Below are 15,864 nucleotides of genomic sequence, written 5' to 3' on the forward strand. Positions count from 1 at the left end.
GTTTGCCTGTGACTTATCACCTCATTTCAGCCCCTTGGCGGCCACAATCTGTAAGCTCTAAATTCAGGTAAAATAAAATTGACAGCTTTTCCATGTTTAGTAATATAGTACATGACGCTTCTTTCTTTTCCTATAAACACGTTTTTCTTATGATTCAAACACCCAGACCCAATAGTTATGAAAAATCATTACTATTACCGCTTGCGTACCATTAGACAAGATAAGAATTTAAAGGGCGTCAAGTGGGAGGTTTACCGAATGCATTAAAGCGTGTTTTTTCCTTCTCATTCCTTTTCCTCTCATCTTTTTATCTTCCTAAATATTTGTCTTGATTACTGAGTTAGGCATGGAATCCATCATCTCCTTACGTAGAAAAAAATTTCTTGCGTATAACTATTTCTATGCAAAGAAAAGCTGGCTCAGGGGCCGCGGCCATAAAGGAACTCGCGTGAGAGAAGAGTGGTCCATCTCTTGATAGTGTTGTCAGAGATCTTGCGTAGACATTCGTGACGTCATAACCGCTGTCAACGTGCTATTGGCTTACGACGCTGGACGAAAGAGATTACGGCCACAATGGTAAACTTATTCTGTTTTCATGTATTTTCGGTATATTATTAACTGTCAGACTCTACATCAGATACCCAACATGTTTTTCGAATGTAGAGAACACAAATTACGAAGACATTCGCGGCATTATCAATGTTTAGTGGCTCGTTAGGGTTACCTCTTGTCAATGTACCTTAGGCTTGCCGGACCCTAAACGAAGGGGGAGTCTGACTTTCATTCCATTTGCGGTTAGGGTAGTTTTGTCCCCTTGCATATGCAGACAACTTCTATTCATCATATATTCTCTGAGCTAAAACTTCTTTGTTCTTTATCCCAGTCTGTGCTTGCTGTATCCTACCGGTACGCTAGCCTATGCTGCCTTCATACTTGCCAGGCTTTAGGCTACCTTTATGTCTACGGAAACACCCCCACATAGGCAACATAAGCTAATTGGCCAAGCACAGTAGGTGGAAATTCAGATTTACAGTGTTGGGAGATTTGTATGGCGATTGTGTTCGTTAGGCGTTGAACAAGAATTTACCAAAGAATAGCCTGTGCAAAGTTATAATTTGAGATAGGCCTAGGTTAGGCAGGTAGAATCTTACAAGTTAGCCATAATTGAAATCAGCATACTCCTAGCATAGATATGTTGGTTTCTTGGTGCAGTAGTGTTCGATGTGTTTGGAACATTTTGGGCATTTTGGTTGGAAATGTTTCGGTAGAACTATAGGGTAGCTCTGGTCGCCGACGGCACTATAACGTGACTTTTTCTACAGTTTTTTGGTTGCTGATTATGAATTTACCTTTAATTTTTGGCGCTCGAGTCTAATTAACCTGAAATTGACCCCCCCAAGTCCATCCAACAAGGGGTTTCCATACACAATCTTCTCAAGGCAGAGCACAAGTACGTCTGTTTTGAACAGTTCATATCCCATCCGGCAAGTGCAATAACTTGTTAACGTATGGGTACCCCCCCCCGGGCCAGTACTAAACATGGAGAAGGGACATTCCATTTGGCCAACAACAAACAGATGCACCGCCAGTATCAGAACCCCTAAAAGTGTAGAAAAAACCAGTTAAAAAGGTAAAAACAGGCGCGGAGCTAATATATAGAATTACCAATGTTTCATTAACTCGTTATCGTGCCTTAGGCTATATCTACAGGTAATACTTCTGGGGGACCTTAGTATGAATCGGGGGTTTTGGAGGTTGAGGGAAAAAAATAAATTATAGGGATGGATATCACACTGATATATCATTACTTGACGGCCACTAGCCGATCATAGCCTAGGATGCCAGGCCCTCCTGTACACACCAAACCTAACCTGACGTGGAGCACTGTGTAACATATGATATTGGTAAATAGCCTACTATGATAATTTCCTTTTGAATGTTTTAAAATCATTTTGCATTATATCTATGTTGCCATTATGTGCTATAGCTTAGTTCCAGATGAAAATTGATAGATAAGTCATATCTTGAATCAGCCGTGAGTAACACTACTCCCACAGGTTTAACTCATTTTATATATTGTTAGATAAGTGTGAATATAAACTTCCATATTTGGAGGGTTAGGGGTTAATGCCTGCTTATCTGATTGGATACCAGTTTGTAATGAAGCCTTGCTGGTGGTTGTGACATGCAAACATCCTTCCCCCCTTCCTTTTGTGAAGTACAGTAGTATTGTTGCAGTTATTCAGTTTTTACTGTTACTTTTGCCTAAGGGTCCTACTTCACCAAAGGCACTCTATGAGACCTGCAAACTCCATTAATCGCATGCATTAAAATGTAGCCATATTCTGAGATTTTACCTTTTTTTTTTTTTTTTTGTGCGGTGTACTTCATATTAATTGTCAAATCCACACTATCATTGCACTAAGAAAAAAAAAAGTTAATTTTTCTTGAACAACTATACATTTTCAGCCCTGATATAAAGTGAAAGTTTTTTTTTATAGCTTGGAGCTGCAAATTTAAGGGCTCTAAAGCTTATATTTAAATTGCATCTTGGCTCAAATAACTTGACCATCTCTAGCCATTCTTTTGTTGATTTCATCCCTTGTCTATATTATACTCAGCAAGTCATTCAGTTATTTTGGACACCCACTCTTGATAGCAACATTCTTGATATGATGGGAAGCCAATGCAACTCTTGTAATACAGGTGTAATCCTGTCTTGAAGTGCCACACCCTTTATTAATCTTGCTACTCTTTAGTGCATTTTGCTTCTTCCTAAGGTTCGTCTCGGGCAGATTATGATAGGTAGAGTTGCAATAGGCCACACTGTTTATGACGCCGTCAGAAGTTTTTTTAACAATGGCAGTATTTCCAAGAAGATGGCCATTAACCCATGTATTTTCAGTTGGAGCACTAAGAGAGAAATTACAGTCTAATAGTACACCTATGGCATGTACTTTGTCAGTGATCAGAACCATGTTACTATTTTTATCTAGCCAAATGTCAAGATTTCTAAAATAATTTTTCCTTCCTGCCAACATGAATTATGATTTATTTTCTTTTAGAATTAACTGCTTAAGTGTCATCCAAACCTTGACACTGGTAAGTACATCATTTAAAGTCATTTGTATCTTTGATATGGTTTATGTGAATATAAATTGGGTTTCATCCACAAATGGCTTGAACCTTACCCCATGTCCCTGTAGTGTGTTTGACAATCCAGTAGTATATAAACAAAATAAAATTAGACATAATACACTTGTTTATGGTGCTCCTTTTTTTTAATGTTTCGTAAGACAAAAGTTCCCACTCGACACAATATTTACCACACAGGTTGTCATTCAAATGCACAAAAGCTGTTTCAGTAATACCAGTGGAATGTAAATCATTTAGAAGATCATGAACAACTCTTTCAAAAGCAACACTGAGATCGCCTTTTTGCAGGGTTTACAACTACCACTTCCTCACTTATTCAGTCATGAGGCTTGAGTGTGGTTCAGTTGCTCTCCAACCTAGAGAGAGATCTGCCAGGTTGCTCTGTCTGTAGGAGTGCTGATTCGTCAACTCAGAACCTGCCAGGTAAAAGGTGGTCTTGGTACCTTCTGTGCAGGCACTCCTATCAGCTAACAAGGGAAAACACTTGAATTCTGCTTGTTTATCATACAGTTCTTAGTTGCACCCAACCCATGTTCAAGCAGAACTATATGTTTCAGGTAAATAGGTTGGGAGAGACAGGTGGCTTCTTTCCATATAGGCCCTTGGACTCATTTCCCTGTCTGTGTAATGGTGGCTCAGTTCATTGTTTAGCTACTCTAGCATCTTTTGGACAGGATAGAGTGTCATTTAAGGTTCATGGCTGGGCTTGGGTTGGCAAAGCAGACATCACAAATACTGATGTCTTGTGTCTTACCCTTCTTAGCTCTTGGCAGTCCAAGCCATGTTTATGCTTGTCTGGTTGATGTAATTAAGATATGCAGTACAGCTTAGCCCCTGTCTAATGGCAACAGTTTGATATGGAGGAGTGAATACGTATAAAAGACGAAGGTTTGTGGTGTGTTGTTCTTGGAACAACTCAGTTTTTAAGATGAACTGCATTTTCCTAAATGCTGTAGGCAAACTTGTAGTCTGTAATCAAAATTCTATCTTTAACCATCCTTGCATTAGGTATGGTTGCCAAAGTAAAAAGTTAGAGGTAATTGTTGGTTGGGCCATTGGTACCCACACCTATCTGCTACCGTTTGACTATCTTTCTAAGAAACTTTGAACACCAGACTAACTTGTACCAAGGTAATATCTAATTAAAGATCAGTTGTTTGTGTATCTAGGAAGTAGGAATTAATCTTGGAAAACTGAAGTTTATTGAACATTTTTTAGACCTTCCTGTACTGTGTTAAAACCAGGTAATTTATATACAGAAGCTCTATAAGGGGACTCACTTTCTGCTCTACTCTGGGGCTTGCTGGAACAAAAGGTATCATCAGATACTAAGAAAAATGGTTTGGGGTTACTGCTAGTCATCTGTGTACTTTAATCTTCATCCAGATTCATTTAACGTACTTGCTATTCTTTACCTGATCTTTCTTATGCTGAGACTATCATACCATCTCTTACCTGATGAGGTTTGAGATGATGCCAAATTGCTTGCCTTTGAACTATTTTGCATTTGTTGTCAAATGATAAATATTTTTTTCATATAAGTAACTTAAACAAGTAATTACATAGCTATTAGTTTCATTTATTCGCAGTACCTTAAATTCAAATTTCGCAGTATCGACACCTATGTTCTGTGTAGGTGACTAGTCTCGCCCGCTAACGAGAGAGTTAGGAACGACTTGGCACATAATCCTCAGTCTGTTTCTGCAACATCTGGTGTTAACATCGGGTGTCGGCAGCAGCTTTTCTTTTTGCCTGTTATTTAACCGGACTTCGGTGTTCAAGCCGATAGTCGAGTAGCTTCAGCCGAAAGCTTTCAGGATGAGTTTTTACCTTGTTTTGTTGTTCCTAAACGGAGTCTAGTATATCAAATGTTCGCTTTTACAGAGAAAATTGCAGTTAATTGTTTTACTCTCCCTTGCTGAGTGGCTTACTATAACGTAAATATAGGTTCGTTGTCGAACTGATATTTATGTTCACTACTGAACTGATTTTTTCGATAATGAATACTGCTACAGTAGTGAATTTACAATCCTTGGTTTAACTCACTTTTATAATGAGTAATGTAATAATGTAAAGTGTTGCAAAGTAACATGATAAAGTAAACTTTGCACTCGCTACCATCTTTATCAAGTGGTGTAATAAAATGTAAACATTGCGTTCGCTACAGGACCGATATTTTCAGTAATGATATACTGTATCTCCGCAAGTCTCAAATAATGTTTGTTAGGAGTTGAGATTTGTCTGTATGATGGTACTCTGTTTACTTCAAAGAAATAATTAAACATCATCTTATTACACTTTGCTTTGCAGAGAACTGAAAAAGTGTAAGGGCAGAACATAGTAAGGAGAGAAATTATGCTTATTTTGGTTGTGCTGGGCTTTTGGAAGAATTGACGTTCTTGACAGCCGAGGATCAGCTCCAAATGCCCAGGAGCGCTCACCAGCTCCTGATTTCTTAGCTTACAAGCTACTAGCTCGCTGGATGCCCAGTTGCCTGGCGCCATCTACACCTGGGAACACCCTGTTCCCAGCACCTACTCTCCCCGCATCCAATTTTTTCTCTCCTGCTACTAGCCCTCTAAATTTTTTTCTTCTTGCTCCCGCACCTACCTCCCTCGCTTCCTTCTGGTGCTGTTGCCAGTCTTGTGTTTGGGTTAACAGAAGTTAACCTCGTAATAGTGAAGTGCTGTGCAGTGGAGGACGTGTCTGCTCATCCCCCGATGCTCTTCTTCTTCTTCTTCTTCTTTTAACGTGCTTCTAGACAGAAAATCCCTGGGAGGAGGCATGCTGGAAGTCCAAGGGAGGTCGGGGGTTACACACGGGTAGTCGCTCCCTCAGTCGAGCCTGTTGCTGGTCCCAGGTATCAACAGACAGCTACTGGAAAGGCATTTTACTGGATGTGTAGTGGAGGACGTGGCTATCTGACCCTATCAGATCTCCTAAACCCAGTCCCTGCCAGACTCCCCTAAATCTGTTGGGGGGGGGGGAGTCATACTGTCAGTCCTTGGGAGTCTGAATGGGTTTTTGCCCACGGATAGTTGTTCCCTCAGCCAAACTTGTCACTACTTCCTAGGTATCGATGGATAACCGCTGAAAAGGTGTGCAAGTGGACCCTCACACCTTACCTTCTAGTGGATCAGACTCTCAACGATTCTAAAGGGTGCAGCTGGTGTTTTCAGGATTCTTCCAGGCCATTGAAAAGGATCGCGATGGAGGATCAGGCTCCATCAATCCCTTGTAAGCACCATAGGGACCAGGAGCTCTCTTGTAGTTTTTGAGACGATGCAGAGCTCCCAGTGGATGCTGAGCTCCCAGTGGTTCCCAAGCACCCAATGGCCTCTAAACGCCAATCGGATCCCAGACATCCAAAGGGAGCAGATCGTCCCATGGGATCAAAGCATCCAGAGGGATCTGATGGATCCAAGCATCCAGTGGGATCTGATGGATCCAAGTGTCCAGTGGGATCTGATGGATCCAAGTGTCTGGTGGGATCTGATGGATCCAAGTGTCCGGTGGGATCCGTTGGATCCAAGTGCCCGGTGGGATCTGTTGGATCCAAGCGCCCCATGGGATACGAGGAATCCAAGTGTACAGTGGGATCTGATGGATCCATGTGTCCAGTGGAATCAGATGGATCCAAGTGTCCAGTGGGATCTGATGGATCCAAGTGTCCAGTGGGATCTGATGGATCCAAGTGTCCAGTGGGATCTGATGGATCCAAGTGTCCAGTGGGATCTGATGGATCCAAGTGTCCAGTGGGATCTGATGGATCCAAGTGTCCAGTGGGATCTGATGGATCCAAGTGTCCAGTGGGATCTGATGGACCCAAGTGTCCAGTGGGATCTGATGGATCCAAGTGTCGTGTGGGCTCTGATGGATCCAGCTGTCTGGTGGGATCCAATGGATCCAAGCAGCCAGTGGGATCTGAGGGATCCAAGCATGTAGTGGGATCACAGGGATCTGAGCGCCAGCCTGCTGTGTCCGGCGCCAGTTCCTCTTTTGTTCGGCACCTGAATTTTAAGAACAAGCTGTTGTTCTGTCTTGTGCACCAGTACCCATTGAACAGGGACCAAGTCTACCTCTGGACAAGACTTTTGGGTCAGAGTTGTTGAGTTGCTGAAGGAAGCTCCCTCTTTTGGGCAATTTCCTAGTCATCCAAGCATCTGTCAAGGTTGGAAACTTGGCTTTCATTTAATAGGAGCAAGACAATTGCCTTTTGTCTTCCCTCACTCTAGTGCCTTGTAGGATCTAGACTTTCTTGTTAAGGTGCCTTGTAGGATCTAGACTTTCTTGTCAAGATTGTTGGAAGTCCTAATTTTCTGGAATGACATCAGAAGCACTGGCCAGAGTCCTCCTATCAACTTTCAGTCTCATCTCTCAGATTTTCGGATTTTTTTGTTTGCCAAGAATCTCTGCTTTCAGACAGCCCAAGAGTTTTGCCCTCTTTCCGCCCTTCATGCCTGGAACATTAGTAATGAGCCTACTCTACCTCTGGTGCCCACGAGACGTTGGCCAGATTGGACAAACCTAATAGGACTTGCAGTGTGTCCTCCAGTTTTCCTTCAGTTCCAAGGTTTCGGGCGAAGACTGAACACTTGAGCTTCTTGGCTCTTTGTTCCGCCGAAGATTTACATTGACAGTTGTTCTCTGCTTCCTGTCAACGGTAAAAGCTACCTTTTTTTCACTGTCTTATTGCAGTTTCATTCTTTGTTGAACAACCTTTTCTGTAAGGCGCCAATTCCCGTTTACCTGGACCCTTTCCCAAGCTCCTGGCCCCACTTCCTAGTGCATGGTGCATTCATCCGACCGCCTGGCACCTGCGCTAGAGTGCTCATCATTATATCTTTAGGATTTGGCGGCCACTCCGTACGCCTGGCGTAAGGCCATGAGGCCCAGGTTCGTACAGTTGTGGAATTTTTTAAGCCGTTATAACTTTTCAGAATTTTTCTCTGTGTACAATTCTGCATGTCTTTGTTCTGTACAAGGGTATTGTTGAGTCCGCACTAATTGTTATAAGTTCAGTTTTTGTCGAATCTGCATGGATTTCAACATTTTCACTTGGCTGTCATAAAGTCTGCAGAGTTGGCAGCTAGCTTGCACAGTTGTCTGTGATTCTGCAAGTCCGTCTACGAGTTTGCTCTTTTGGCTGCGAGTCTGCATGATCATCCATGCGAGGCATGCCCACAGTGGATAGAGGACGAACCAGACAGCCTCCTCCTTCAATCTTCATGGCCATTGAATGGATTTTGGAGATGCAGGAAGCACCCTTCCATGCCTTTGCTAGATGTCGGCCTCCTGACAGCACAAGTTTTTTCTGGAGTCCTTGTTCCTCTTTTATTTAAATGCTTATAGTGGTCTGAACTTAGTCTTTTGGAAAGGAAGTTCCTTCATCCACGAACCTAGTCCTGAATTTCTTTTCAACACTTCGGTTACGGGTTGAGGAGCCTTCTTAAGGAACTGGATTTTTATTCTGGGGCATGGTTCCCAGAAAGACAGATCCTTCACTTCCTTCCCATAGAGCTGGAAGTTTCTTCACGTAACTTCAATGTTTTGTGACCTTAGTGCACTCCTAGACTATGGTAACCAATCAGACTAGACCACAGTTCTAATGTTTTATGTAAGCAAGGATCTACCCCACATCTCCCAACCTCTATAGGAAGAACCCTGTTTCTGTGGACAGATCAATCAGGTCTTCTAGTCACTTGATCGGTTCATAGAACCAAAGCCCTGTCAGACGTACTGAGACGTCAGAAGCGGACCATTGATTCCCTGGCTGCTGAGATCTGTGGAATTTATGGGGCAGACCTGTCTTGTACCTGTTCGCCTCTTCAAGGAATCTTCGTTTTCCTCCTTTTGTGATCCATACTACCATCCCTATAGCATGTGCAACAGACCCCATGCTATAGACAGGTTCATCAGACCACCTCTCTTCACACCCTTCATCATGGTCAAGGAGTGACACAATCTTCAGGCTGACTCCAAGTTACATTGTCTGCTTAGCCCTATTCTGGCATGTATCATGGTCCCTGAACCTGCTGGGTTGTGGGCGGACTCTACAGGATCATCCCCCACGGTGTCTTCTCGGACAACCTCCCTTCAAGAGATCTACCAAGTTACGCAAATCTTTCCCCAACAGACTCCAGGCTGTCCGGAGGATTATCAGTTGAAAGTCTTTTTTAGATTTACTGCAGAGACCATTGCAAGACGTAGAAGTCAGTCTTCTCTCGTCTTCCAGACCTGGGGATCGACTTTCTGAAGCTAGTGTCTCAGGCCCTACATCTCCTCTGCGAGACATAAGTGTTCCTTTTTCTGGTGCTCTGCTCTCTGGGCGCCAACAATAGCCCAGCACCAGCTTTGGCTGTGGACGTTGGCTTTTGCTCTTAGCGCCCAGTAGCGCTCACTAGCTCTGAGAAAGACTAAAAGTTTTCCATCCAGTTTGAATGTTCAGGTTCAAAGGCCATCCAGAACCTATGGTGTAATGGCAAGAACTACTTTCTTCCTCTGATCAGAACTCCTGGCGGCAACTGCAACCTGGTGCCAGCTCATTCTCTGAGAGCCAGAAGCGCTCACTGGCTATGAGGAGGAATAGAGAGCTCTCTGCCCAGCTGGATAGTATGGTATTGGCTAAAAAGCCTGAAGTCCCAGGCCATCCATAACCCAGGGAGTTAGGGCAAGAGCCCATCTCGTTCTCTGATTAGAACATCTTGCCCTTTATCCTAATGGACTTTATCTTCTGAGACACACACAGATTTAGGAGAAGCATTTTCCTCCTAGTGAAAGCTAAAGATGTCAGAACAGCCTCTACCTCATCAGCTTTCAAACACTATATATCCCTTCGACAATTAACCCACTGGTAGTATGATTGTTCTTCATTTCTCATAACTTTTGGGGGAGTTTAATTAATCATGGTATCACAGAAAGAAGCATAGGATTTTCTCGTACTTCTTCTTCACCATGTACAGTATGCCCGGAGCACCTGGCACTCTTAGTGGATGGGTTGTGGTTTTACTTCAGTGTAGATGACAACATAATCTGGTTGTTTTTATTATGGTACTGCACTCAGGGCAAGGGCACCTTTAAAGTTCTGCTAGCCATAGGATAATTCCTTGACTGCATAACTTCCACTGATGTTTTGGTAGTGACTGGAGTACTCCTTCGCTACATAGCTCCCTCTTTAGTAAAGGCAACCCTTTGCTGTGCTGCCGTGCCACTACAGGTTAAGTTGAGCACCAGCTAGGGGCAGTTTATACTACAGGCTCTCCCAACTAACGAGGAATGACAAGCATTGTTTTCAGTGCTAGCAACTTTTCAGTTTCAAATTTATTACATGACTTAATGTTTTAGAGTAGAATATGTCCATGTATCCCACCTCCCGTCAATGTGGGATTCAGCTATGTAATGACTCGGTAAGTTACTTATAGAAAAATGACATTTTTAAATATCTAACTTCCCTGGTAGTTACATATATATAGCTTTATCCCGCTGATTCGTCGTACAAGACGGCAGAAATTCAAAATTCACGGCAATCGCCGATAGATGGTCAGGTGGCCATACCTGAGCGCCCTCTACCAGGTACTTAGAACCATTCCCAATTGTCCTCAGAAATTCCCTGCCGTCGCTCTATCAACACGTTGGAAATTCGCTCTACTTTGGTTTGCTTTACTACAATTGGTGAAGTACCCATTACTTGTTTGGTTTTCGTTGATGGCTATCGCTGATTTTGGATTTTTCTTTTCTCATTGTTAGCCTATTTGGTCGGTTTCTGACTGTTACAATTGTTCTTTGTACTTGCTTTTCAAGATGGCTGACCCTGTTGTTAGAATGTGTGTTAGGGGATGCAAGAACCGGCTTCCCAAGGCTGCTCTTGATCCCCACACAGTTTGTAAGAAATGCAGAGATCATGTGTGTGCACTTGATGATAGATGCAAGGAGTGTGAAAGTTTGTCCGAGAAAGAGTGGAGAGAGTATGATCGCTATGTGAGGCGATTGGAAAAGGACAGAATTAGAGAGCTAGATCTTCCAGTGTCCTTTCAGCTAGGTCTTCTGATAGTCAAGTCCTTTCTAACTTGTCTGATACTAATATTCCTGATCCTAACCCTAAGGTTATAGTACCCGATCCTCCCTGCGGAGTCGGGAGTAAGTAATCCGTCATTAAAGGATATAATGGCTGCTATTTCGGCCATAGGAGTTTCTGTGCAATCCCTTTCTTCGGATAGGAAGTGATGTGGGGGCAGTGCATAGTTTGCAACAAAAGTTCGGTGACAGTGTTAGTGCAGTGGAGGGTGCGTCCGTTCGTGTTCTGTCACGCTCCTAGCCCTAGACCTCTTCCATGCTCCCCAACCCCTGGGAGAAGGAACGTCGACAGGCTAAGGGAGGTGAGAGACGTTGAACAACGAGCGGACGCCCCTCGAGCGATCCTGTTGACGCATCCCAGGACATTCCCTCGCCGCAAGAAAGGCGAGATGAGGACGTGTTCGTCTTCCTCGGATGACGCAAGACCCAGACGTGGTTGGCGCCAGTCACAAGAATCTAGACCTATCAAGAGACGCAGGTCCCCTTCCCGCTCCAACAACCTCTTGCAGCAAATGGAGCTCTCCAGAGAGATTCCTGTCGGAAGAAGACGGCGTTTCTGCGCCTAAACAGAGGCGTAAGACGATATCTCGTCGGAGGAAGAAGACGATACATGACTTCAGTTCACGCTTCTCCCCGCCCCAGAATGGGACGTGGTCGCAAGCTGCGTCACCACCTCTTCATCAAAAGATCCCAGCTAGAGTCTCCGGTTGTGGAAGCTTGTGCAGTGCCATCTCCAGTTGTTTCCCAGCAGCAAGTGGCACCTCAAGCAAAGTTCTTGTCGGAAGTCCAGCAGTCCTTGCGTCTCTTTTTGACTCTTACAAGTCGCAAGGACTAAGAGAAGAAACACACAAGAAGGAATCTAAGGACGCCAACAGACCCAAGAAGAGGGTAAGGCAAGAATCAGAACAACAAGACGCTAACAGCCAGCAAGACGCAAACTCGCGGCAAGTTGCAGCGCTCATAAACGCTTCCCGCAACAAGCCGCACGAGTGACGGAGGAACAAGGATCGTGAAGCTCCTCGCAGCAAGTTGGACGCATGCGTGATGCACGCAAGCAGCACGATTCACACGTTTCCCCACTCGTTCGACATCGGAAATAGCGGATCCTTTGGAAGAGATCTCGAAGAGGAAACTCAAGAAACTCTTCATGCCGCTGATCTGAAAAGACTTCTTACTCTTTTGGCGGACTTATTTCCTAACGATTTTCAACAGGCCGCACTCGGAGTCCTCCTCGCAATATTTGATGGGTAGACCCCAGAAGTCTTCCTCATTCAAGAAGACAGTGTTGGCCAAATCAGTGAAGAGAGCCTTTTCGACACTGAATGATTGGATTTTGAAGAAGAAGGAACAAGGAAAGACAACTTTTTCCTTTCCCCCGACAAGATTGGCTTCTAGATCCAGCGTGTGGTACGAGACTGGGGAAGCTCTCGGTTTGGGAGTTCCTGCCTCCTCCCAAGGGGACTTCTCCAGACTCGTTGACTCTTCACGGAGAACAGCCATGACAAAAGCCAAGGTTCTGTGGTCCACTTGAGTTGGATCATTTGCTGAAAGGCGCCTTCAGAACTATTGAAGTCTTCAGCTTGATGGACTGGACTCTTGCAGCTCTTGCAGAGGTTTCAGATCAGAAGAATGACACGCAAATGCACCTTATTGCCTGTCTCGATAAAGCTGTGAGGGACGGGTCGGTCGAACTTTCTGCCCTTTTCACAGCAGGTGTTATCAAGAAACGAGCTATGCTGTGTTCGTTTCTTGTCTTCTTGAGTGACTATAGCTCAGAAATCTGAACTGTTGTATGCTCCCTTATCTAAACAGCTCTTCCCTTCAGAGCTGGTTAGGATTTATCAGCAGCCCTTGCGCAACAATCAACGCAAGATCTGATCACAAGGACTGCTAGGAAAGTTCTTCCGCAAACTTTTTAGCCAGGAAGGACAAGGAAGCTCCTCTCCTACGCGGCCAGCCCTTTCGTGGGAGAGCCCTTTCGAGAGGAAGTCAGAGAATGGCTGCTGGAGGACAACTTCGTAAGAACCCCAAGCAGCAACCCAAATCCAAGAAATGATCACAACAACCTCCAGACACAAGTGGGAGCCAGGTTATCCCACTTTTGGCAAGAGTGGAGCCAAAGGGGAGCGGACGTATGGACAGTCGGAAGTTTTGAAGGAAGGATACAAGATTCCCTTCCTAAGGAAGCCCCTCTTTCACAAGAACCGTTATAGTTGACAGCTACTTACTCGGGAGCAAAGCAGCAGCTCTTCAAGAACAGGTGACCCAGATGCTATCAAAAGCAGCAATAGAAGAGGTAAAGGACCTCTCGTCAGAGGGTTTTTACAACAGACTTTTTCTGGTACCCAAGAACTCGGGGTTGAGACCAGTTCTGGACGTAAGTCCACTGAACAAGCACGTAAGCAAAGTCAAGTTTGCCATGGAGACATCTGGCGTCAGTCCTAGCAGGCACCAGACAGGAAGACTGGATGGTTTCGATAGACCTACAGGACGCCGATTTTCACGTGCACAATTCACCCGAACTACAGAAAATATCTGAGGTTTGTGCATCTCGGGACAACCTATCAGTTCAGAGCACTTTGTTTTGGACTAAGCACGGCTCCTTACGTTTTTTCTCGAGTGGCATCGAACGTAGCTCACTGGTTACATCTAAAAGGGATACGGATTTCGATGTACCTGGACGATTGGCTAATCAGAGCCAGATCGCAAGCAAAGTGTCTGGAGGATCTACAAGTTACAATGAATTTGACGCGGACATCATCTACATGGGGATGAGGATTCAGTCAGTGGTTTTTCGGGCTTTTCCAGCCCCGAAACGCATTCTAGATTGCTTAGAAAAGGTGAAGCTCTTTCTAGGGAGATGGACCTGTTCGGCGAGGGAGTGGATGAGTCTGCTGGGACCCTCTCCTCGATCGAACAATTCGTCTCCCTGGGAAGACTACATCTACGTCCACTTCAGTTCCATCTGTCAAGCTATTGGAAAAGAGGCCAAGATCTGAGACGTGGATTCCGATCCTCTGGGAATCAAAAATCATTTGAGTTGGTGGAACGACCCCAAAAACTTCAATTAGGCCTCGAACTTCAACAAAAGAACCCCGACCTAGTGTTGTATTCAGACGCATCGGACATGGGATGGGGTGCAACGCTGGGGAAGGGCAAGATCTCAGGTCTATGGGAAAACCATCAGAAGAAATGGCATATAAATGTCAAGGAACTGGTGGCCATTCATCTTGCACTAGTCCACTTTCAGGAGAAGGTCCAGAACAAGATTGTACAGGTCAACGCAGACAACACCACAGCGTTGGCCTACATCAGGAAACAGGGTGGCACTCGCCGGTTTCCCTTTACGAGGCAGCAAAAGATCTCCTGCTGTGGGCAGAAACGAACAACTTAACTCTGATCACCCGCTTCATAGAGGGAGAGAAGAACGTCAGAGCGGATCTTCTCAGCAGAGGAAGACAGGTTCTCACGACAGAATGGACCTTACATCACGATGTGTGCAACAGGCTTTGGAATCTGTGGGGAGAACCGTCAATAGACCTCTTTGCGATACAGAGAACGAAGAGGTTACCAGTCTACTGCTCTCCAGTCCCAGACCAGGAAGCAGTGGCAGTGGAAGCCTTCCTCATGAATTGGGAGGGACTAGACATGTACGCTTTTCCTCCATTCAAGATCCTAGACAGAGTCATGAAGAAGTTCAGAGAGGCGACCGACGCCCGCATGACCCTGATAGCTCCATTTTGGCCCATGAGACCATGGATCACGGAGGTGATGGAGTGGCTAGTAGACACCCCCAGATCGTTACCTTGTCGGAACGATCTACTCAGACAGCCACATATAGAGAGAGACTATCAAAATCTCCTCGCTCTCAACCTAACTGCCTTTCGACTATCAAAAAACTGGCAAGAGCGAAGGGCTTTTCAAGGGAAGCTGCAAGAGCCATCGCGAGAGCGAGGAGAACGTCCACACTCAAGGTGTACCAATCAAAGTGGGACATATTCAGGGAATGGTGCAGGAAAAATAACATTTCCTCTTCCAGTACCTCTCTAACTCAACTGGCAGATTTTCTTCTGCATTTGAAAACCCAAGGAAACCTAGCAGTATCTACCATCAAGGGATACCGCAGCATGCTTGCTTCCGTCTTCCGTCACAGAAATATTGATGTGTCGGGAGACAAGGACCTCACGGATCTCATAAGGTCTTTTGAGACAGTTAAGAGGAAGGACAACCTTGACCCCTCTTGGAATTTGGACGTAGTCCTAAAATTTTTAACCTCGAACAGGTTTGAACCTCTCGACAAGGCTTCATGGAAGGATCTCACTAAGAAGACCCTTTTCCTGGTCGCTTTGGCTACAGCCAAGAGGTAGGAGAACTACAAGCCTTTAGCAAGAAAGTAGGCTTCAATGGGGAAAATGCAGTCTGCTCACATCAACTTGGTTTTCTCGCTAAAAACGAGAACCCTTCTCAACCATGGCCCAGATCTTTTCCATACCAGGGCTGTCTCATTTAGTAGGACAGGAAAAAGAGAGAGGCCTTTGTCCAGTTAGGGGCCCTAAAATTTTATCTACAGAGGACCAGAAACATGAGAGGTCAGACAGATCACCTCTGGTGCTCAGTGAAGAAACCTTCGTTACC

General features: G+C 44.7%; 1 protein-coding gene across 1 annotated transcript in view; it reads left to right on the forward strand.

Annotated features, from left to right (window-relative positions):
- Positions 1-422: 422 nt before the first annotated feature.
- The window catches only part of kud (oligosaccharyltransferase subunit 5 kud), a 29,814-nt gene continuing 14,372 nt past the window's right edge, over positions 423-15,864 (forward strand). The window contains exon 1 of the mRNA XM_067094309.1: positions 423-576. Within this exon, the coding sequence (XP_066950410.1) occupies positions 574-576 (3 nt within the window). The 5' untranslated portion in view covers positions 423-573. The remainder of the gene's footprint in view (positions 577-15,864) is intronic.

This window comes from Macrobrachium rosenbergii, chromosome 50 (assembly GCF_040412425.1).
Source record: "Macrobrachium rosenbergii isolate ZJJX-2024 chromosome 50, ASM4041242v1, whole genome shotgun sequence".
In the NCBI taxonomy this organism is placed as follows: domain Eukaryota; kingdom Metazoa; phylum Arthropoda; class Malacostraca; order Decapoda; family Palaemonidae; genus Macrobrachium; species Macrobrachium rosenbergii.